The sequence below is a fragment of the Ranitomeya imitator genome, chromosome 6, assembly GCF_032444005.1.
Source record: "Ranitomeya imitator isolate aRanImi1 chromosome 6, aRanImi1.pri, whole genome shotgun sequence".
In the NCBI taxonomy this organism is placed as follows: Eukaryota; Metazoa; Chordata; class Amphibia; order Anura; family Dendrobatidae; genus Ranitomeya; species Ranitomeya imitator.
The window spans coordinates 254,237,840-254,261,263 of NC_091287.1; the positions used below are offsets into that span (position 1 = coordinate 254,237,840).

General features: G+C 47.1%; 1 protein-coding gene across 2 annotated transcripts in view; it reads left to right on the top strand.

Annotated features, from left to right (window-relative positions):
• The first annotated feature begins 1,109 nt into the window (after positions 1-1,109).
• Positions 1,110-23,424, top strand: part of SRD5A1 (steroid 5 alpha-reductase 1) — a 57,860-nt gene continuing 35,545 nt past the window's right edge. The window contains exon 1 of one of the 2 annotated variants that reach the window (XR_011314045.1): positions 1,110-2,137. Coding sequence is in view for 1 of the 2 variants with exons in the window: in XM_069730583.1 (XP_069586684.1) it covers positions 1,851-2,137 (287 nt within the window). In the remaining variant the exon portion in view is untranslated. The remainder of the gene's footprint in view (positions 2,138-23,424) is intronic. The other variant, XM_069730583.1, reaches the window with a different exon arrangement.

Genomic DNA, 23,424 nt, shown 5'->3' on the forward strand with positions numbered 1-23,424 from the left:
TCGCCAGTACGAGAGAATCCTGACAGTGTGCAGTGCGCACTGTGAGAATTCAGAAGTCTGCAGTCAGAAAGAATGACTGCAGACTCATTACTAACCTGGATATCCCCTTTAATGCTCCTAACAAACAAAAACATGAGAATTACCGTATATACTCAAGTATAAGCCGACCCAAGCATAAGCCGAGACCCCTAATTTTGCCACAAAAAACTGGGAAAACTTATTGACTTGAGTAGAAGCCTAGGGTAGGAAATGCAGCAGCTACTGGTAAATTTCAAAAATAAAAATAGATACCAATAAAAGTAAAATTAATTGAGACATCAGTAGGTTAAGTGTTTTTGAATATCCATATTGAATCAGGAGCCCCATATAATGCTCCATACAGTTCATGATGGGCCCCATAAGATGCTCCATACAAAATACGCCCCATATAATGCTCCATAAAGTTCATTAAGGGCCCCATACAAAAAATATACCCCCATATAATGCTGCATGAAAGGTTAATGATGGCCCAATAAGATGCTCCATAGAATAATATGCCCCATATAATGCTCCATAAAAGTTGATGGCTGACCCCGGAACTGAAACAAAAAAAAAAAAACTTGCTCAGGTGCCGCCCCCTGCGTCCTGGCGCCCTAGGCACATGCCCTCACGTGCCTAGTGTCAAATACGGCCCTGCACATTTACTCTTTGGGTGAACATGGCCTCAGCATTGCATTTTTGTTTAAGTTTATGTTTTGGTAGAGGAAAAAGAAGTCAACCACGCCGTTTTTTATGCCATTTCCCAATCACTGTAAATTTGTTAGTTGGGTTATAATTGCTGTTACAATTATTACAGGGACACCAACTATAGCTGTTATCTGCCGATTTGTTATGGTTATTTTTTTTAAGTGCATTAAAAATGTTATTACTGTAATTATGATTTGTAATTTTATAGGAAGAAAAAAATTACTTTTGTTTTCCCTTTAGAATACAGGTATGTAGAAATCCACTGCTATGTACAAATGTATCAGTACAATCTGCCTGTAGTTTAGTGTTAGTGCAGGCTGTGGCGCATAGTCTTTGCTGACTCAGCGACAGTCCCCGTATGACAGCACACGACACTACAGAACTGCTGGCACTACGGAACTGCGGGCACTACCAGCACTACGGAACTGCGGGCACTACCAGCACTACGGAACTGCGGGCACTACCAGCACTACGGAACTGCGGGCACTACCAGCACTACGGAACTGCGGGCACTACCAGCACTACGGAACTGCGGGCACTACCAGCACTACGGAACTGCGGGCACTACCAGCACTACGGAACTGCGGGCACTACCAGCACTACGGAACTGCGGGCACTACCAGCACTACGGAACTGCGGGCACTACCAGCACTACGGAACTGCGGGCACTACCAGCACTACGGAACTGCGGGCACTACCAGCACTACGGAACTGCGGGCACTACCAGCACTACGGAACTGCGGGCACTACCAGCACTACGGAACTGCGGGCACTACCAGCACTACGGAACTGCGGGCACTACCAGCACTACGGAACTGCGGGCACTACCAGCACTACGGAACTGCGGGCACTACCAGCACTACGGAACTGCGGGCACTACCAGCACTACGGAACTGCGGGCACTACCAGCACAGCGCCCCCTTGGGGCCGCACACGAGGCGGTCGCCTTTCAGTTATGACAGTTTTCATTTGTGAGCAGGAGGTCAGTCTCGTGTCTGATTGGCCGACAACTGACCGTCCGCTAATGTGTGATTGGCCGTTACCCAGCAGCCAGTGTGGGACGCGCGTGTGGTGGTTGTACCCGGTGTCTTTAGTCCAAGTAGTGGCGGCAGCTCTGAGGCGATATGTCGCAGGTCTCTGGCTTCCAGGATGAGCGGCGGCTGCTGGAGGTGTTGGCCGTCCTCATCGTCCTGATGGGAGTGCTCTCATTCGGTCTTCTCCGGTTTATCCAGGTCCCGTACGGACGCTATTCCAGCTCCACCTATGGGCCGCCGGTGCCGGTGCGCGTGGCCTGGTTCATCCAGGAGCTGCCGTCCTTAGCTGTGCCGGTGTATCAGCTGGTCGTCTGTGGGGAGGCGGCGGCAGCGAACCGGATTCTGCTGGGGGCCTTCATCTGCCACTACCTGCACCGGTGAGAACTCGGCGCTGTACTCTGCCGTGTGGTCTGTACTCTGCACTGTACTCTGCCGTGTGGTCTGTACTCTGCACTGTATTCTTATCTCTACCATGATCTGTACTCTGCACGCTAACTCTGCCCTGTAGTATGATCTGTATTCTGCTCTGTTCCATGGTCTGGACCACGACCTGTACTCTGCGCTGCGCCACGACCCGCGCTCTGCCCTGCGCCACGACCCGCGCTCTGCCCTGCGCCACGACCCGCGCTCTGCCCTGCGCCACGACCCGCGCTCTGCCCTGCGCCACGACCCGCGCTCTGCCCTGCGCCACGACCCGCGCTCTGCCCTGCGCCACGACCCGCGCTCTGCCCTGCGCCACGACCCGCGCTCTGCCCTGCGCCACGACCCGCGCTCTGCCCTGCGCCACGACCCGCGCTCTGCCCTGCGCCACGACCCGCGCTCTGCCCTGCGCCACGACCCGCGCTCTGCCCTGCGCCACGACCCGCGCTCTGCCCTGCGCCACGACCCGCGCTCTGCCCTGCGCCACGACCCGCGCTCTGCCCTGCGCCACGACCCGCGCTCTGCCCTGCGCCACGACCCGCGCTCTGCCCTGCGCCACGACCCGCGCTCTGCCCTGCGCCACGACCCGCGCTCTGCCCTGCGCCACGACCCGCGCTCTGCCCTGCGCCACGACCCGCGCTCTGCCCTGCGCCACGACCCGCGCTCTGCCCTGCGCCACGACCCGCGCTCTGCCCTGCGCCACGACCCGCGCTCTGCCCTGCGCCACGACCCGCGCTCTGCCCTGCGCCACGACCCGCGCTCTGCCCTGCGCCACGACCCGCGCTCTGCCCTGCGCCACGACCCGCGCTCTGCCCTGCGCCACGACCCGCGCTCTGCCCTGCGCCACGACCCGCGCTCTGCCCTGCGCCACGACCCGCGCTCTGCCCTGCGCCACGACCCGCGCTCTGCCCTGCGCCACGACCCGCGCTCTGCCCTGCGCCACGACCCGCGCTCTGCCCTGCGCCACGACCCGCGCTCTGCCCTGCGCCACGACCCGCGCTCTGCCCTGCGCCACGACCCGCGCTCTGCCCTGCGCCACGACCCGCGCTCTGCCCTGCGCCACGACCCGCGCTCTGCCCTGCGCCACGACCCGCGCTCTGCCCTGCGCCACGACCCGCGCTCTGCCCTGCGCCACGACCCGCGCTCTGCCCTGCGCCACGACCCGCGCTCTGCCCTGCGCCACGACCCGCGCTCTGCCCTGCGCCACGACCCGCGCTCTGCCCTGCGCCACGACCCGCGCTCTGCCCTGCGCCACGACCCGCGCTCTGCCCTGCGCCACGACCCGCGCTCTGCCCTGCGCCACGACCCGCGCTCTGCCCTGCGCCACGACCCGCGCTCTGCCCTGCGCCACGACCCGCGCTCTGCCCTGCGCCACGACCCGCGCTCTGCCCTGCGCCACGACCCGCGCTCTGCCCTGCGCCACGACCCGCGCTCTGCCCTGCGCCACGACCCGCGCTCTGCCCTGCGCCACGACCCGCGCTCTGCCCTGCGCCACGACCCGCGCTCTGCCCTGCGCCACGACCCGCGCTCTGCCCTGCGCCACGACCCGCGCTCTGCCCTGCGCCACGACCCGCGCTCTGCCCTGCGCCACGACCTGCTCTGTACACTATGCTGTACCATTACTTGTACACTGCAGTCTGCACTATACTCTGCGCTGTACCATAATCTGTACTCTGATCTGTACCCTTACTTGTACACTGCAGTCTGCACTATACTCTGCGCTGTACCATAATCTGTACTCTGATCTGTACCATTACTTGTACACTGCAGTCTGCACTATACTCTGCGCTGTACTCTGATCTGTACCATTACATGTACTCTGCGCTGCACCATGATCTGTACACTGTCCTCTGCACTGTACCGTGATCTGTACTCTGTGCTGTACCATTACCTGTACATTGTACCGCGACCTGTAGTAGGATCTCTCCTCTCAGCTGTACCGTGACCTGTATGTGGCACAGAGGTGATCGCTGCTCCATGTGCACAGTGGACCGGGAGTGGCCGCCTGTCCTGGGGCTCATTCACACTACCGAATGTGCTTTTCATTCCCTCGCATGTCGGTATTTTTGTTGTAGGTGATTCTCACTGGTAGCGCACATTCCCATTACCGCCTATGGGATTTTTCACATTTCCATGTCATTTTTACTTTGTTTTGTATTTCTAGCACAGTCGATGGAATTTATTGAAATCTCCTGCCCACTGTGTTTTATTTTTTTTTGTTACTCGACATAAACTGACCTGTGTTGCGTGTTTGACATAATCCGCAGCGTGTCAATGTCTCCTGTAGGTGCACTGAGTTTTATGTGCTGATTTTCCCCATAGAATCATCAGGTTAAAATGCATGTAATCCATACATGTCTGTATCAATAAAGGTATCAAATACCAGGAAATATCAAAAACCAAGCAGCTTTATTTAATCCATGACACACTAAAAAAGACAATGTAAAAACAACGGTAAATGAATTTATTTTATAGGTGCAGAAAATCTGCAACATCAAAAATTCACCAACCACCCATCATGAGAACATTGCTGTAGGGTAAGTGCATATACTGAGTATATGCAGCAGATTTTTCTGAACCAAAAACTACAATGTCGGCAACAGAAAAACTGTATAAAATACACTTTTGAGTTTTAGTTGCTTTTTTAGTTGAACATTTTTCCTCATTCACTTGAATGGGTGAAAAAGGCTGAAACAATGGACATGCTTTCAGACCAAAAGGGGAGAAGCCAGCGCTGCTTGTGGTCAGAACGCAATATGAAAAGTGCACATATTAATTTCTAACTGTATATCAAAATGAGACATTTAGCAAACAATTGATCAATTCTTTGAGCCACCCCGCCACTTCACGGCATTCTCTTGGGGCAGTCCTACTCTACGATTTTTATATTCGCTGTGCCATTACAGCCTCCTTAATATGTTAGGAGAAAGACCACATTAATCCCACTCTACGTTTTTTGCTTTCAGACACCAAAATATGGAGCAAAGACACCACTAAAAGATCAAACATGTTTATTCATTAGATAGTGGAATGTGTTGAGAACAATAAAACCTAAAAATTATCAACGCAAATCACAACTAATATCCCACGGAGGTCTGGAGTTGGAATGATGATCAAAATCAAAGTGGAAAATGAAGTTACAGGCTGAGCTAACTTCAGTGGAAATGCCTCAAGACAAGGTGATGATCAGTAGTGTGCGTGGCCTCCACGTGCCTGTATGACCTCCCTACAACGCCTGGGCAAGCTCCTGATGAGGCGGCGGATGGTCTCCTGAGGGATCTCCTCCCAGACCTGGACTAAAGTATCCAACTCCTGGACAGTCTGGTGCAACGTGACGTTGGTGGATGGTGCGAGACATGATGTCCCAGATGTGTTCAATCGGATTCAGGTCTTGGGAAGGGCGGGCCAGTCCATAGCTTCAATGCCTTCATCTTGCAGGAACTGCTGTCTTGAACAGTGAAAAAGTTAAGTTTCAGCTCACCCCCATCAGCAAATCCATGAGAGTCCACAGGAACATCCGAGCAAGGAAAACGCCACCGCCCAACGTCCTCTGCTGAGTAAGTAAGAAAAAAATCCAGCTCCGGAGTAAAAGTCATCAATTTTAGTTCCACAAATTTAAAATTCGGAAAAAGCTGCTTGCAAGTAGCTGCACAACTATTCCAGAAAAGAAGCCATAAGTTAGCTGAACGCGTTTCGAGCACGCATGGTGCTCTTTGTCCACAGCTTGCTCGAAACGCGTTCAGCTAACTTATGGCTTCTTTTCTGGAATAGTTGTGCAGCTACTTGCAAGCAGCTTTTTCCGAATTTTAAATTTCTGGAACTAAAATTGATGACTTTTACTCCGGAGCTGGATTTTTTTCTTACTTACTCAGCAGGGAACTGCTGTCACACTCCAGCCACATGAGGTCTGGCATTGTCCTTCATTAGGAGGAACCCAGGGCCAACTGCACCAGCATATGGTCTCACAAGGGGTCTGAGGTTCTCATCTCGGTACCTAATGGCAGTCAGGCTAGCTCTGGCAAGCACATGGAGGGTTGTGCGGCCCTCCAAAGAAATGCCACCCCACACCATTATTAACCCACTGCCAAACCGGTCATGCTGAAGGATGTTGCAGGCAGCAGATCGCTCTCCACGGTGTCTCCAGACTCTGTCACATGTGCTCAGTCTGAACCTGCTTTCATCTGTGAAGAGCACAGGGTGCCAGTGGCGAATTTGCCAATCCTGGTGTTCTGTGGCAAATGCCAATCATCCTGCACGGTGTTGGGCTGTGAGCACAACCCCCATCTGGACGTCGGGCACTCAGACCATCCTCATGGAATCGGTTTCTAACCGTTTGTGCAGACACATGCACATTTGTGGCCTGCTGGAGGTCATTTTGCAGGGCGCTGGCAGTGCTCCTCTTGTTCCTTCTTGCACAAATGCTGAGGTAGCGGTCCTGCTGCTGGGTTGTTGCCCTCCTACGGCCCCCTCCATTTCTCCTGGTGTACTGGCCTGTCTCCTGATAGCGCCTCTGGACACTACGCTGAAAGACACAGCAAACCTTATTGCCACAGCTCATATTGATGTGCCATCCTGGATGAGCTGCACTACCTGAGCCACTTGTGTGGGTTGTAGAGTTCGTCTCATGCTACCACGAGTGTGAAAGCACAACCAACATTCAAAAGTGACCAAAACATCAGCCCCAAAGCATTGGTACTGAGATGTGGTCTGTGGTCCACACCTGCAGAACCACTGCTTTATTGAGGGTGTCTTGATAATTGCCAATTACTTCCATCTGTTGTCTATTCCATTTGCACAACAGCATGTGAAATTCATTGTCAAACCGTGTTGCTTCCTAAGTGGACAGTTTCATTTCACAGAAGTTTGACATACTTGGAGTTATAGTCTGTTGTTTAACCCCTTCCTGATATGCGCAGTACTAGTACGGCGGCACGATCGCGCGGCCTCACAGTGAGCGATCGGGTGCGGGTGTCAGCTGTATATGACAGCTGACACCCCGCAGCAATGCCCACAATTGGCGCTAGCGCCGATCGTGGGCATTTAGCCCCTCTGATGCCGCTGTCAATAGTGACAGCGACATAGAGGGGCATTGCGCAGGGACGGGGCACCCTGCGCTCTCCCACCGGAACAACGCAATGCGATCGCGTTGTTCTGGTGATCCAGAAGGAGTCCCCGGATCCAAGATGGCCGCGGGACTCCTTCCGGGTCGTGAAGTGAGGTGGCTAGCAGGCGCCGGAAAGCCTCCTGCACTGCCTGTCAGATCGCTGATCTGACACAGTGCACAGTGTCAGATCAGCGATCTGATCTAATATAGTGATGTCCCACCCTGGGACAATGTTAGAAAGTTAAAAAAAAAAAATCCCCAGATAAAGAAAAAAAAAAAAAATTCCCAATAAATCCATTTATTTATGTAAATAAAAAAAAAAACAATAAAAGTACACATATTTGGTATCGCAGCGTCCGTAACGACCCGCTCTATAAAACTATCCCACTAGTTAACCCCTTCAGTGAACACCGCAAAAAAAACAAAAAAAAAAAGAGGCAAAAAACAACGCTTTATTATCATACCGGCGAACAAAAAGTGGAATAACACGCGATCAAAAAGACGGATATAAATAAGCATGGTAACGCTGAAAACGTCAACTCGTTCCGCAAAAAACAAGACCTCACATGACACTGTGGGCCAAAATATGGATAAATTATAGCTCTCAAAATGTGGTAATGCAAAAACTATTTTTTGCAATAAAAAGCATCTTTTAGTGTGTGACGGCTTCCAATCATAAAAATCCGCTAAAAAACCTGTTATAAAAGTAAATCAAACCCCCCCTTCATCAACCCCTTAGTTAGGGAAAATAATAAAATTTAAAAAATGTATGTATTTCCATTTTCCGGTTAGGGCTAAGGTTGGGGCTAAAGTTAGGGTTGGGCCTAAAGTTAGTGTTTGGATTACATTTACGGTGGGGATAAGGGTTGGGATTAGGGTTAGGGGTGTGGTTATGGTTGGGATTAGGGTTAGGGGTGTGTTAGGATCTCAGTTAGAATTAGGGGGTTTCCACTGTTTAGGCACATCAGGGGCTCTCCAATCGCGACATGGCGTCCGATCTCAATTCCAGCCAATTCTGCGTTGAAAAACTAAAACAGTGCTCCTTCCCCTCCGAGTTCTCCCGTGTGCCCAAACAGGGGTTTACCCCCACATATGGAGTATCAGCGTACTCAGGACAAATTGGACAACAAATTTTGGGGTCCAATTTCTCCTGTTACCCTTGGGAAAATACAAAACCGGGGGCTAAAAAATAATTTTTGTGGAAAAAAAATTTTTTTATTTTCATGGCTCTGCGTTATAAACTGTAGTGAAACACTTGAAGGTTCAAAGTTCTCACAACACATCTAGATAAGTTCCTTGGGGGGTCACTTGTGGGGGGTTTCTACTGTTTAGGTACATCAGGGTCTCTGCAAATGCAACGTGACGCCTGCAGACCAATCCATCTAAGTCTGCATTCCAAACGGCGCTCCTTCCCTTCCGAGCTCTGCCGTGTGCCCAAACAATGGTTTACCCCAACGTATGAGGTATCGGCGTACTCCGGACAAATTGTACAACGACTTTTGTGGTCCAATTTCTCCTGTTACCCTTGGTAAAATAAAACAAATTGGATCTGAAGTAAAAATTTTGTGGAAAAAAAGTTAAATGTTCAATTTTTTTTTAAACATTCCAAAAATTCATGTGAAGCACCTGAAGGGTTAATAAACTTTTTAAATGTGGTTTTGAGTACCTTGAGGGGTGCAGTTTTTAGAATGGTGTCACTTTTGGGCATTTTCTGTCATATAGACCCCTCAAAGTCACTTCAAGTGTGAGGTGGTCCCTAAAAAAAAAATGGTTTTGCAAATGTTGTTGTAAAAATGAGAAATCGCTGGTCAATTTTTAACCCTTATAACTTCCTAACACAAAAAATTGTTTCCAAAATTGTGCTAATGTAAAGCAGACATGTGGGTAATGTTATTTACGGTATTAACTATTTTGAATGATAGGACTCTCTAATTTAAGGGCATAAAAACTAAAAGTTTAAAGATTTCAAAATTTTTTGCCAAATTTCCATTTTTTTCACAAATAAACGCAAGTCAAATCGAAGAAATTTTACCACTATCAAAAAGTACAATATGTCACGAGAAAACAATCTCAGAATCACCAGGATCCGTTGAAGCGTTTCAGAGTTATGACCTCATAAAGTGACAGTGGTCAGAATTGAAGAAAATGTCCTGGTCAGGAAGTTGAAAACAGGCTTCGGGGTGAAAGGGTTAAGTGTTCCCTTTATTTTTTTGAGCAGTGTATATAAACAGAGCTATTCGAATATGGCCACACATGCCAAGATGTAAGACATAATGCTACAAACGAGACAAAATCATGGGAAAAGGTAAAATATAGTTATCGACAGTATCCCCAATTTTAAATATCAGTTCAAACTAAAGTGCCAGTGCATATTCTCCAAAGATATAGGGATGGCCAAATCCAAAGTGCTATAGAGGTAAGTATTACTATAATAGCGTGGAGATTGCTCACAGTTCTCCGGTCAGTGACCTGTCACATTGAACTCCACCTAATACACTGTGGGGTCATAAAATATTGTAAGTAATTCTCACCCATAATGATGTCCATCTGTAGCCAGAGCTACAGATGGACATCAATATGGGTGAGAATTACTTATAATATTTTATCAAAAGAGACTGGGCCAATCATTCAGTCAGCAGACGGTAGCAGTGGAAACGCCTGATTTCGCTACCAGTATAAGGGAGATTGTTGAAGAGAGAGGCTAGGTCCCCGGAGTTGAATATATTTAAGCCGGGGTCACACTTGCATGTGCAATGTGAGAAACCCGCGCATCAGTACCTGACACTGCTGCCGGCACTCGGGACTGGAGCGTTCAGTTACATGTATTTCTATGCAGCTGCACGCTCCAGTCCCGAGTGCCGGCATGCTGCCGGGTATTGATGCGAGAGACTCGCATAGCACATGCCAGTGTGATCCCGGCCTTATAGTGACTCTTTCAAAAAAAAATTCCTCTGCTGCAGCTTCCTGCTCTTCGGTTGACTGCTCAAGCTGTTCCTGCTTCCCTATCGACAGAATAGACAAGCTGGTGAAAACGATTATAAACACCATGGGGAAAATACAGTGCCAGCAAAAAAAATCTTTACACTTTGCACAGCTAAAAATAACTTTACATATAAAATCCACATCATAATTTCACTTTTTAAAAGTGTACACAATGGGGGAGATAATAAAAAACTGTCTAATATTAAAGCTGGCTTTGTTGCAAATATCAACCAATCAACGCTCAGTTTTCACTTCTCTGGTTAAGCGAAAGCTGCACTCTGATTGGTTGTTATGTGCAGCCCAGCCAGTTTTGCTATTAGGCAGTCTTTTTTTATCTCTCTCAGTTTTTTATTATCTCCCACAATGGGTCGAAAGAAGCTTAAAATGGAAGAGAAATCCCGTGCCTTGGTTCTGCTCGAGAAGGGGGATTCGGTGATTGCTGTAGTTAGAGATCTGGGAGTGTCAAGAGAAGCAATTTATCAACTGAAGCTGTCGGCGGCATCATTGCCTCCAGGGATGGTACCGCAGAGGAAGTCAGGCTCTGGCGCATCTAAGAAGACTTCAAGGACTGATAAGCTTCTGAAGCGTGAAGTGATGTCACATCCTTCTATAACTGCCGTTGAACTAAAAAACAAGTACCCTATGCTCCTCCAGAACATCGCAACTAGGACAATTCGTCACCGTCTGCAGAAGGACCTGGGTCTACCAAGTTGCCGTGCCGCAAAGAAGCCCCTGCTCACAGCAGCAATGAAGAAGAAAAGGCTTGCCTTTTGTAAGAAATATCAAGATTGGACATCTGAAGAGTGTAAGAAAGTGATGTTTAGTGATGAGAGCACTTTCAGGCTGGTCAGGGGAGGCTCAAAGGTTGTGCGTCGTCCGAGTACCGTGTCACGGTATGACCCAAAATATACAGTACTAAAGGAGGTGCTGAAGACACTGTGGGTAAACATGGACTCCACATACTTAGCCAACCTTGCTGAATCCATGCCTAAACGACTGCAGATGGTGATAAAATGTAAGGGTGACATGACAAAATACTAATTATAATAAAATATCCACAATAAAACACTTGAGTCCACTTGAATATTAAGATTTTGTGGTTTCATTGAACTTGTAAAGATTTTTTTTGCCGACACTGTAGATTCCAAGCCAGAGAGATAGGTGCAGGACGTTATGTTTGGGACTCTGGACCAGAGAACACGCAGATCTTTCCCCTTAAATAACAAGATCCGCTCTCTTATACAGCGAGACTGTAAGAGACTGGAGAGGAAAGGCTCCCTCCAGCTTTCAAGAGGAGATATCCTTTTGAGGAGCTTGCATCATCATTATGGGATAAAATCCCAAAGCTATACGCTGCAGTAGCAAAAGTAGCCAGGAAATCCTCATTGCCCTTTGAGGATATAGGGAATTTAAAAGACCTGCTGGACAAGAAAGTGGATGCTTTTCATAAAGGCACTTGGGAGATGTGATTGGGATCTCTATGACCGGCGGTGGCGGCTACGTGCATGGCCAGATCATTGATGGTCTGGCTGGATCAACTGGAAGCCTAAATAAAGAATAAGGCTGCCGTCACACTAGCAGTATTTTACATCAGTATTTGTAAGCCAAAACCAGGAGTGGAACAATTAAAGGAAAAGTATAATAGAAACATATGCACCACTTCTGCATTTATCACCCACTCCTGGTTTTGGCTTGCAAATACTTATGTAAAATACTGACCAAATACTGCTACTCCTTATGGAGAGCGACATACCATCTCTGGCTTGTCAAGGTAAGGAGGCTTATTCGCTGTGCAATGCTCCTCTGGGAAATATATTATGCAAATTGCCTCTTCTGAGAAAAAGAGGACTTAAACTCTAGAGCCTCTCACCTAGCCAAATTAGTTCTCATGCTTCGCACTGACGAGGGCCAACAGCCCGAAACACCGTGTCTGCGAATTGAGATACTAATTTGGCTTTTATCCTAAGTCATATTGCACGACTTGTTAAAGAGTTGATTGTGACTTGTAGGATCGCTACTTCCAACAGGTGGCGCTATAGAGTTTAAGTCCTCTTTTTCTCAGAAGAGGCAATTTGCAAATACTGCTAGTGTGATGGCAGCCTAAGGCTTCTAGAGAGATCATGCTGGCTTCATTACCAATAATAAGGTGCTGCAGCTTTTCTGTCTGATGCTTCGGTGGACTCTGTCAGATTGGCAACAAAAGCCTCAGCCATCTCGAACGCAGCCCTCAGAGAATTATTATTTTTTATTATTATTTATATAGCACCATTGATTACATGGTGCTGTACATGAGAAGGGGTTACATAAAAATTACTGATACAGAGGGGTGAGGACTCTGCCCTTGCCTGCTTACATTCTACAGGATGCTGGGGAAGAAGACAATGGGTTGGGGGGTTGTGGCAGCTCTGGTGTTGGTGAGGGGGTAGCTCCGGTGGTGGTGAGGAGGCAGTGGGGGTCATTGCAGGCTGTAGGCTTTCTTGAAGAGGTGGGTTTTCAGGTTCCGTCTGAAGGATCCGAATGTGGTTGATAGTCGGACGTGTTGGGGCACAGAATTCTAGAGGATGGGGGATTTTCGAGAGAAGTCTTGGAGGCGATTAGGTGAGGAGCAAATAAGGGTGGAGGAGAGAAGGAGGTCTTGGGAGGACTGGAGATTATGTGAGGGAAGATATTGGGAGATTAGGTCAGAGATATATGGAGGAGAAAGGTTGTGGATGGCTTTGTTGGTCATTTTTAGTAATTTGAACTGGATATGTTGAGGGAATAGCTGAAGTGCTATTCGGGAGACATCCTGGTCAGGTCTTAACTGTGAGCCATCCCCTGTGAAGGAAAACACCTGTTCGGGCCAGTCTTAAATGATCTCTTGTAGAAAGCAGGGGACGACAAGAAAAAGTTCCTTAGTCCATCGGTTCCGTACTACAGATGTCCCTTCAGCAGGAGGAAATTCATCCGTGGAAAGCCATCCAGGGACATGATCAAACGGGATGAGAGAAGAAGGAAAGGTAGGGTTGTCATGTTTGAAAACTCCTCCTAAGAGCATAAGAAAAAACCCCAATGACTTCTGGCCCAGATGGAGGGGGGGTCTGACAGCCTACTACCCTGCCTGAACAAAGGTAGTAGTAACTGGATCCATAGCATAAGATCAGGTCTGAGGCTGGAGTTTTGTTCAGTTGCCCAGGACTCATTCATGATAACTCCCCCTTGATTCTCCTCGGCGGAACAACATGCCCTGGAAGCAGAAGTCTGGGAACTGTTGCACAAGGCGGTGGAGGTTCCCTTGTCAGAAAGAGGTAGGGGGTTATATTTCCCCCTCTTTCTAATTGGGAAGACAGACCGTTCCTTTTAGGACCTTTTATAAATGTAAAGGGTTTAAACAAATACCTGAAACTGCCCTCCTTTGAAATGGAGTCCATAGAGACAGCAATAAAACTACTCTTTGAAAATTGTTTTATGGCGGTGTTAGATCTCAAAGATGCATACTACCACGTGCCTATACATGCAGATCATCTACAGGTCCTCAGGGTGGCAGGGTCCATAGATGATACTGTGAGACAGTGCTAACCCTAAAAATTAGGAGGAGAAGCTCCATTCACTAGACGTCAGGAGGTGCCTATTGGAATATATATGTTGCAAATCCTTGAAAAAGGGATAATTCTTTGTGTCCTTTTCAGGGTGCTAGGAAGGGACTTTAGGTTTCAAAGTGCACTTTAGCTAGTTGGATCAGGAAGATCATTACATTAGCTCATACATCAAGTGATAATGAGGCACCAGAAGGTCTAAGAGCTCACTCCACACACAGGCAGTGGCAGCCTCCTGGGCGGAAAAATCAGAGGTTTCGATCGAGCAAATACGTAAGACGGCTACATAGTCTTCTCCTTCCACTTTGTATAAACACTACAGGCTTGATATGGGTGCCTCTTCTGACCTCACTTTTGGAAGAAGGGTTCTTCATGCTTTGGTCCTTCCCTGAAATCTTCTCTGTAATTCTCTCGTGGTGCTGTCATGGGGGATTGAATAAAGTCTTACTTACCGGTAATGTGATTTTTCGGTGCCCATGGCACCCTTATATTCCCTCCCTTCACCTGTGGGTGAGCACTTGTGTCACTTGTATAAAATCACAGTTGAGTAATTATGTGGTGCTCAGATTAATGTATATTTTGCAATTAACCATGGGAGGTCCTCTCGTGCTCTGAAATCCATCTGATGTGTGGGAGAGGTGCCACCTTTTTATGTCTGTAGGTTTCCTGTCCTTGAAGGGTGGATCCCCTCTCTCTTGTTGATGTCATGGGCTTCAAAAAAATCCTATTACCGGTATGTAACTGAAACTTTACTGACTGAGACTAGCATCCCGCGACGTGTGACATTCTAGCAGCTCTCAGCTGTATGCTATACCTGACAACTTGCTGCATCAGCCACGATCAGTGTTGGCAACGATTATAGACATTTAGCCCCTTAAATGATGCTGTCAATAATGACTACAGCATCTAGATGATTAACAGTGTGGGGCCTCCCTCTTTAACCCCATCAGCATCCCGAGATCTTGATCGTGTGGTCCTGACATTTGCCATGGAAATTCATGGCCACATAATGGCCTTAAAGTTTCCAGCTATAGTGGCATGTTCAGAAGTTATCAGCATTTAGGTTGTAAAAATAAACGTCTTCATTCCTGACATGTCACTTTGCATTTATTCCTGAAAAGCACGTGAAGGGTTAATAAAGTACCTGAAAGCAATTTTGAATACGTTGAGGGATGCAGTTTTTAAAATGGTTTCACTTTTGGGGGTTTCCAATATATAGGACCCCCCAAAGTCATTTCAAACCTGAATAGATCCCTAAAAAAATGTGTTTTTTTCCTTGAAAAAATGTGTCTACATTTGAAACCTTCTAAAATTCTAAAAACATTTTACAAATGGTGCTGATTTGTAAACCAATTTTGATAACAATGCACAGTCAACCTCAATATAGTGTCTGTGCCCATACAGGAAATTACTGAAAAGCAAGTCCCGTGCAAACAATAAACAATAACCCCTACATAGAAAAATTTGCATAACCAGGATCAAAAGTAAAGTTAATTAATTTTATTTAAATATAATCACAAAACAATACATAAACCATACTAATATGGGATTCAATGATGGGTACAACTACTCAAGAGCCACAGGTCACAGGCAAATGCTATGCAATTTGATCATATTCGCACCCTATATTAACCTTGGAGCATATATACAGCAGGTCCATAACATAAGGACACAATATCACTGCGCTCGTACATAACATGTAGCAAAAAAAAAGCACCATAAGAGTTAAAAGGGAAACTCCAAAGATATTTGCTGCATATTTACCTAGGACCAGCGGCGCCACCACCCCAACGCGCGTTTCGGCGTGCGTGCCTTCTTCCGGGGAAGTTTCTTGGTGGTGTGTGAACATGTTCCTACAGACTTGTTCACTGTGCAAGTAGCCCATGTGTTCCTGTTTCCATAATTGTTCTCTTGTGTCCATAAGACTAGGGAGCTACCCACCACTCCTTGTGGGCTATCTGCACAAAAACTGTTCCACTCAGCGTGTCCACATGGACATTTCCTCTCTGAACCCTGTTCACACAGGTAATATACAGATGATCAGGTTTTTAAATACATCAGATAGGAATAGCATAAATCAGTTAGGACTGCTCTATATGGGTATACCTTGACGTTTGGATGAGCAGCTTAGTATACATTTTTTTTGCAAAAAACGTATCAACCAAATAGCCTGTTTTTTACATCTTTTTACTAACACTTGCGGATTACTGTGATTTTTTGAAACTGAGTGTTTTTGGTTTTGCTATGCTCTTTTGTGTCTATAAATTTACCATTATCATAAAATACAATATGTCACGAAAAAACATTCTCAACATCCAGGTGATATCGTTAAGTATTCCAGAGTTATTACCACATAAGGGTACTTTCACACATCTGGTTTTTTGTTTCAGGCACAATCCGGCAAGTTTGATACTCTGCTGGTATCTGTATGATGGATCAGCCAAGTAACACATGCGGGAAGCATACCGCTGGGAATGGGCATGCCCGAGTGACGTCAGGGGGCATGCCGGAAGGAAATGGCGGCTCCCTATGCATCGCCGGCCAGGGCACTCGGGGACAGCGTGCCCCGTCTTTTTTTTTTTTTTTGCGGGGGTCACAGGCAATCATTGGAGGACTGGACGAGGCGCTGGCTTCCCCTTCTTATGGGAGAGCAGAGACACAGAATGCTGCTTAGACTCCAGCTCACCTTGCCTGGTTGTCATGGACCACAGCAATGGGCAGCAGCAGCCACCAGCTCACCATCAACATAGACACAGGGGAGGCAGCTGTTCCAGTGGCAGGAGCAGCAGCCATCCCAGCTAGAAACAGAGCATCTCAAGACTCCTCGTTGTCCAGAGAGGATGCGTTACTTGTTCCATAACAGCCTTCGAATCCGGTACTTTTAAGTGAGAGCGGATGGTGAGTGATCTTCGTGAATGTCACCATTTGTTAATAGGTCCCATATTGGTTGTTTAAATCACTAGGAGAGCCTTAGAAAAGGTAGAGCTAAGAAGAGGAACAGGGAGTGTGCACTATGCAAAAACCCGCTAGCAGTGTACTGGCAGAAAGATCTCTGCACCGACTGCATCCACAGGACTAATAGTGAGGAGACCCCTGACTTTGCAGCAAGCCCTAAGGGTACCGTCACACACTGCCATTTCGATCACTACGACGGTACGATTCATGACGTTCCAGCGATATCGTTACGATATCGCTGTGTCTGACACGCAGCAGCGATCAGGGATCCTGCTGAGAATCGTACGTCGTAGCAGATCGTTTAGAACTTTCTTTTGTCGCTGGATCTCCCGCTGGCATCGCTAGATCGGTGTGTGTGACACCGATCTAGCGATGCGATCTAGCGATGCGTTCGCTTGTAACCAGGGTAAACATCGGGTTACTAAGCGCAGGACCGCGCTTAGTAACCCGATGTTTACCCTGGTTACAAGCGTAAAACTAAAAAAAAACCAAACAGCACATACTTACATTCTGGTGTCCATCAGGTCCCTTGCCGTCTGCTTCCCGCACTCAGTGACTGCTGGCTGTAAAGTGAAAGCAGAGCACAGCGGTGACGTGCTTTCACTTTCACTTTACGGCCGGCAGTCAGTGAATGCGGGAAGCAGACGGCAAGGGACCTGACGGACACCAGAATGTAAGTATGTGCTGTTTGTTTTTTTTTACGCTGGTAACCAGGGTAAACATCGGGTTACTAAGCGAGGTCCTGCGCTTAGTAACCCGATGTTTACCCTGGTTACCCGGGTACCTCGGCATCGTTGGTCGCTGGAGAGCTGTCTGTGTGACAGCTCCCCAGCGACCACACTACGATTTACCTACGATCACGGCCAGGTCATATATCGCTGGTCGTGATCGTAGGTAAATCGTATAGTGTGACGGTACCCTAAGTCTGTCATCAGATTTGAAGTGGAGGGCTCCCTAACAACCCTATTAAATAAAGGAAGAAAAAACTCTGACAGCTCTCCATTATCAGAAGCACAATACCTTAGGGAGTCCTTGTCCTCTTACTCCTTGGACAGTGATATGGAGGGCAGATCGGTCTTCCCGGTGGAGGATACAGATAAGCTACTTAAAGTGAACCTGTCAGTAGGATTGTGCACAGTAACCTACACACAGTGTCAGGTCGGCGCCGTTATACTGATTAACATGATACCTGGGTGATGAAATCCGTCTTGTGGCTGTTCTTTCATCTTTATTTTCAGTTTCCAGTTAATGATATGCTCGTGCTCAGGGGCGGCCTGTGGGGGGTGGTCTTTATGTGGTGCTCTGCTTAGATATTCACTTGTATGGCTTATGACAGTCCACTGATCATTTTACATACTGAATATAATTTGCTTTGGAAAAAAAAAATCACTTTCAGCAGGCAGGAGGCGCCTGCGTTTGTAGCATGATCGCATCTATAATGTCCATTTAGTTATTTCATTTGGTGATAACAATTTATTCAGAAAAAAAAACACTCAAAATGGCGCCGTCTGCGCAGTAGCAACCACCGGTGCCATTTTGCTAGAGGGGGGAAAAAAATTGTCTCCACCAAGATAGTGGCACTGCACAATAGCATCTATCAGATTGCCGATACATGCTACTGTGCAGGCGCGGCCGTCACCATTTTGAGTGAGAATATTTTTTTTTTAAATTTATATCACAAAATAATTAAATGGATATTATAGATGTGATCATGATAGAGTGCAGTTGCCACGGCCAGCACCTGCCTGCTGAATGTGAATTTTTTTTATTTTTATTTAAATACGCTGCTCAAAAAAATAAAGGGAACACTTAAACAACAGAATATAACTCCACGTAAATCAAACTTCTATTATATCAAACTGTCCACTTAGGAAGCAACACTGTTTCGCAATGAGTTTCACATGCTATTGTGCAAATGAAATAGAGAACAGATGGAAATTATTCACAATTATCTAGACACACTCAATAAAGGAGTGGTTCTGCAGGTGGGGACCACAGACCACATGTCCGTGCCAATGCTGTCTGGCTGCTATTTTGGTCACTTTTGAATGTTGGTTGTGCTTGCACACTCGTGGTAGCATGAGACGGACTCAACAACACACACAAGTGGCTCAGGTAGTGCAGCTCATCCAGGATTGCACATCAATGTGAGCTGTGACAAGGTTTGCTGTGTCTGTCAGCGTAGTGTCCAGAGGCTGGAGGCGCTACCAGGAGACATGCCAGTACATCAGGAGATGTGGAGGGGGCCATAGGAGGGCAACAACCCAGCAGCAGGAACGCTACTGCTCAACCTTTGTGCAAGGAGGAACAGGAGGAGCACTGCCAGAGCCCTGCAAAATGACCTCCAGCAGGCCACAAATGTGCATGTGTCTGCACAAACGGTTAGACACCGACTCCATGAGGATGGCCTGAGTGCCCGACGTCCACCGTTTGGGCTTATGCTCACAGCCCAACGCCGTACAGGATGCTTTGCATTTGCCACAGAACACCAGGATTGGCAAATTCGCCACTGGCACCCTGTGCTCTTCACAGATGAAAGCAGGTTCACACTGAGCACATGTGACAGAGTCTGGAGACACCGTGGAGAATGATCTGCTGCCTGCAACATCCTTCAGCATGACCAGTTTGGCAGTGGGTCAGTAATGGTGTGGGTTGGCATTTTTTTGGAGGGCCGCACAGCCCTCCATGTACTCGCCAGAGGTAGCCTGACTGTCATTAGGTATCGAGATTAGATCCTCAGACCCCTTGTGAGACCATATGCTGGTGCGGTTGGCCCTGGGTTCCTCCTAATGCAGGACAGTGCCAGACCTCGTGTGGCTGGAGTGTGTCAGTAGTTTCTGCAAGATGAAGGCATTGATGCTATGGACTGGCCCGCCCATTCCCCAGACCTGAATCCGAACACATCTGGGACATCATGTCTCGCACCATCCACCAACGTCACGTTGCATCACAGACTGTCGAGGAGTTGGCGGATGCTTTAGTCCAGGTCTGGGAGGAGATCGCTCAGGAGACCATCCACTTCCTCATCAGGAGCATGCCCAGGCATTGTAGGGAGGTCATACAGGCACGTGGAGGCAACACACACAACTGAACATCATTTCCTTGTCTTGAGGAATTTCCACTGAAGTTGGATCAGCCTGTAACTTCATTTTCCACTTTGATTTTGAGTATCATTCCAAATCCAGACCTCCATAGGATGTCAATTTTGATTTCCTTTGATAATTTTTATGTTTTACTGTTCTCAACACATTCCACTATGTAATGAATAAAGATTTGCAACTGGAATATTTTATTCAGTGATATCTAGTATGTGGTATTTTAGTGTTCCCTTTATTTTTTGAGCAGTGTATATTATATTCCGTATGTAAAATAGGGGGCAGGTCACTGAGGCGTCAGTGAACTGTCATAAGCCATACAGATGAATATGTAAGCAGAGCACCACATAAAGACCCCTCAACAGGCCGCCCCGGAGAACAAGAATCAACCATAAGAGGGATTTCATCAACCAAGGTATAATATTAATCAGTATAACGACGTCGACCTGACAGTGTCTGTAGGTTAAGGAGCACAATCCTTCTGACAGGTTCACTTTTAAAGCCATTTGATCAACAATGAGCTTAGAGGAGAAGATGGCTAAATCCTTAGAGTACTTGATGATTGGAGGGTTAGAGGAGAAAAAAAATGCCCCCTTCCAGTCATTAGTAAGATCCAGGCACTCATTATTAGAGAGTGGGGGAAACCGGAAAAGACTGGTGCTTTGCCCTCATCCTCAAAAAGGAGATATGCTTTTGAGCAGACCTGGCAAAGTGCAGCCCACGGGCCACATCCGGCCCTCTGGCTGTCTCAGGCCAGCCCGCGGACCGAGACAGCTGTGGGGCTGAACCTGAGGTCTGCGGGCCGCACCGTATCCGCCCGCTCGCTCTCTGTCTCCTGCAGTCAGCATTGGTGGACGAGGGGCCTCTGGCCACTTCCTCCACCAATCAGCGTGTGAAACAGCTGACACGATGACGTCATGTCATCGCGTCAGCTGTGTACCGCCGGAGAGTCGGCGCATCGGAGACAGAAACAGAAGCATAGCGCCTGGGAATGGGACCAAGGTGAGTATTTGGTGTTTTTTTTTTTTCATGTATATGAACATGGGTATTCTATGGGGGGTGAACATGGGGATTCAATGGGGGTGACATGCAGCACATGGGGAGGCTAAGGGGGTGTCCTGCTGCACACAGGGAAGCTATGGTGGTGTCTTGCTGCACATGGGGAGGCCTTGGAAAGGCTGTATATTGTCATGCAATATATGGGGAGGCTCTGTGGCGCTCATTCGGTATATGGGGAAGCTATGGGGGTCTCCTGCAGTATATGGGAGGCTGTGTGGGGCCTCATTCAGTATGTGGAGAGACTGGGGCTCATGCTGTATATAAGAAGGCTGTATGGGGCTCATGCAGTACATGGGGAGGCTGTGTGGGGCTCATGCTGTACATGGGGAGGCTGTGTGGGGCTCATTCTATACATGGGGAGGCTGTGTGGGGCTCATGCTGTACATGGGGAGGCTGTAGGGCTCATTCTATACATGGGGAGGCTGTGTGGGGCTCATTCTATACATGGGGAGGCTGTGTGGGGCTCATGCCGTACATGGGATGGCTGTGTGGGGCTCATGCCGTATGCAGCCCCTGGTAAAAATTATGGAATTACCTGCCTTGGATGATGTTCATTCAGTTGTTTAATTTTGTAGAAAAAAAGCAGATCACAGGCATGGTACAAAACTAAAGTCAATTCAAATGGCAACTTTCTAGCTTTAAGAAACGCTAAAATAAATCAAGAACAAAAAATGTGGTAGTCAGTAATGGTTACTTTTTTAACCAAGCATAAGAGAAAAATTATGGAATCACTCAATTCTGAGGAAAAAATTATGGAATCATGAAAAACAAACAAAAAAACACTCCAGAACATCACTAGTATTTTGTTGCACCACCTCTGGCTTTTCTAACAGCTTGCAGTCTCTGAGGCATGGACTTAATGAGTGTCAAACAGTACTCTTCATCAATCTGGCTCCAACTTTCTCTGATTGCCGTTGCCAGATCAGCTTTGCAGGTTGGAGCCTTTTCATGGACCATTTTCTTCAACTTCCACCAAAGTTTTTCAATTGGATTGAGATCCGGACTATTTGTAGGCCATAACATTGACCTTATGTGTCTTTTTTCAAGGAATGTTTTCACAGTTTTCGCTCTATGGCAGGATGCATTATCATCTTGAAAAATGATTTCATCATCCCCAAACATCCTTTCAATTGATGGGATAAGAAAAGTGTCCAAAATATCAACATAAACTTGTACATTTATTGAAGATGTAATGACAGCCATCTCCCCAGTGCCTTTACCTGACATGCAGCCCCATATCATCAATGACTTTGGAAATTTGCATATTCTCTTCAGGCAGTCATCTTTATAAATCTCATTGGAACGGCACCAAACAAAAGTTCCAGCATCATCACCTTGCCCAATGCAGATTCATGATACATCACTGAATATGACTTTCATCCAGTCATCCACAGTCCACGATTACTTTTCCTTAAACCATTGTAACCTTGTTTTTGTCTGTTTAGGTGTTAATGATGGCTTTCGTTTAGCTTTTCTGTATGTGAATCCCATTTCCTTTAGGTGGTTTCTTACAGTTCGGTCACAGACGTTGACTCCAGTTTCCACCCATTCGTTCCTCATTTGTTTTGCTGTGCATTTCCTGTTTTGCAGACATATTGCTTTAAGTTTCCAGTCATGACTCTTTGATGTCTTCCTTGGTCTACCAGTATGTTTGCCTTTAACAACCTTCCCATGTTGTTTGTATTTGTTCCAGATTTTAGACACCGCTGCCTGTGAGCAACCAACATCTTTTGCAACATTGTGTGATGATTTACCCTCTTTTAAGTGTTTGATAATCCTCTCCTTTGTTTCAATTGACATGTCTCGTGTTGGAGCCATGATTCATGTCAGCCCACTTGGTGCAACAGCTCTCCAAGGTGTGATCACTCCTTTTTAGATGCAGACTAACGAGCAGATCTAATTTGATGCAGATGTTATTTTTGGGTATGAAAATTTACAGGGTGATTCCATAATTTTTTTCCTCAGAATAGAGTGATCCCATAATTTTTCCCCTATGCTTGGTTAAAAAAAAAGTAACCATTACTGACTACCACATTTTTGTTCTTGATTTCTTTTAGTGTTTCGTAAAGCCAGAAAGTTGTCATCTGAAATGACTTTAGTTTTGTGCCATGTCTGTGATCTGCTTTTTTCTACAAAATTAAACAACTGAATGAACATCCTCCAAGATCGGTGATTCCATAATTTTTGCCAGGGGTTTTATAGGGATGATGTGTAAGGCTCATCTGTATATAGAGAATCTGTGTGGGGCTCATGCCGCATATGTAGTAGGCTGTGTGAGGCTCATGCTGTATATAAGGGGCTGTGGGGGGGTTCAAAGATACAGTGGGGCAAAAAAGTATTTAGTCAGTCAGCAATAGTGCAAGTTCCACCACTTAAAAAGATGAGAGGCGTCTGTAATTTACATCATAGGTAGACCTCAACTATGGGAGACAAACTGAGAAAAAAAAATCCAGAAAATCACATTGTCTGTTTTT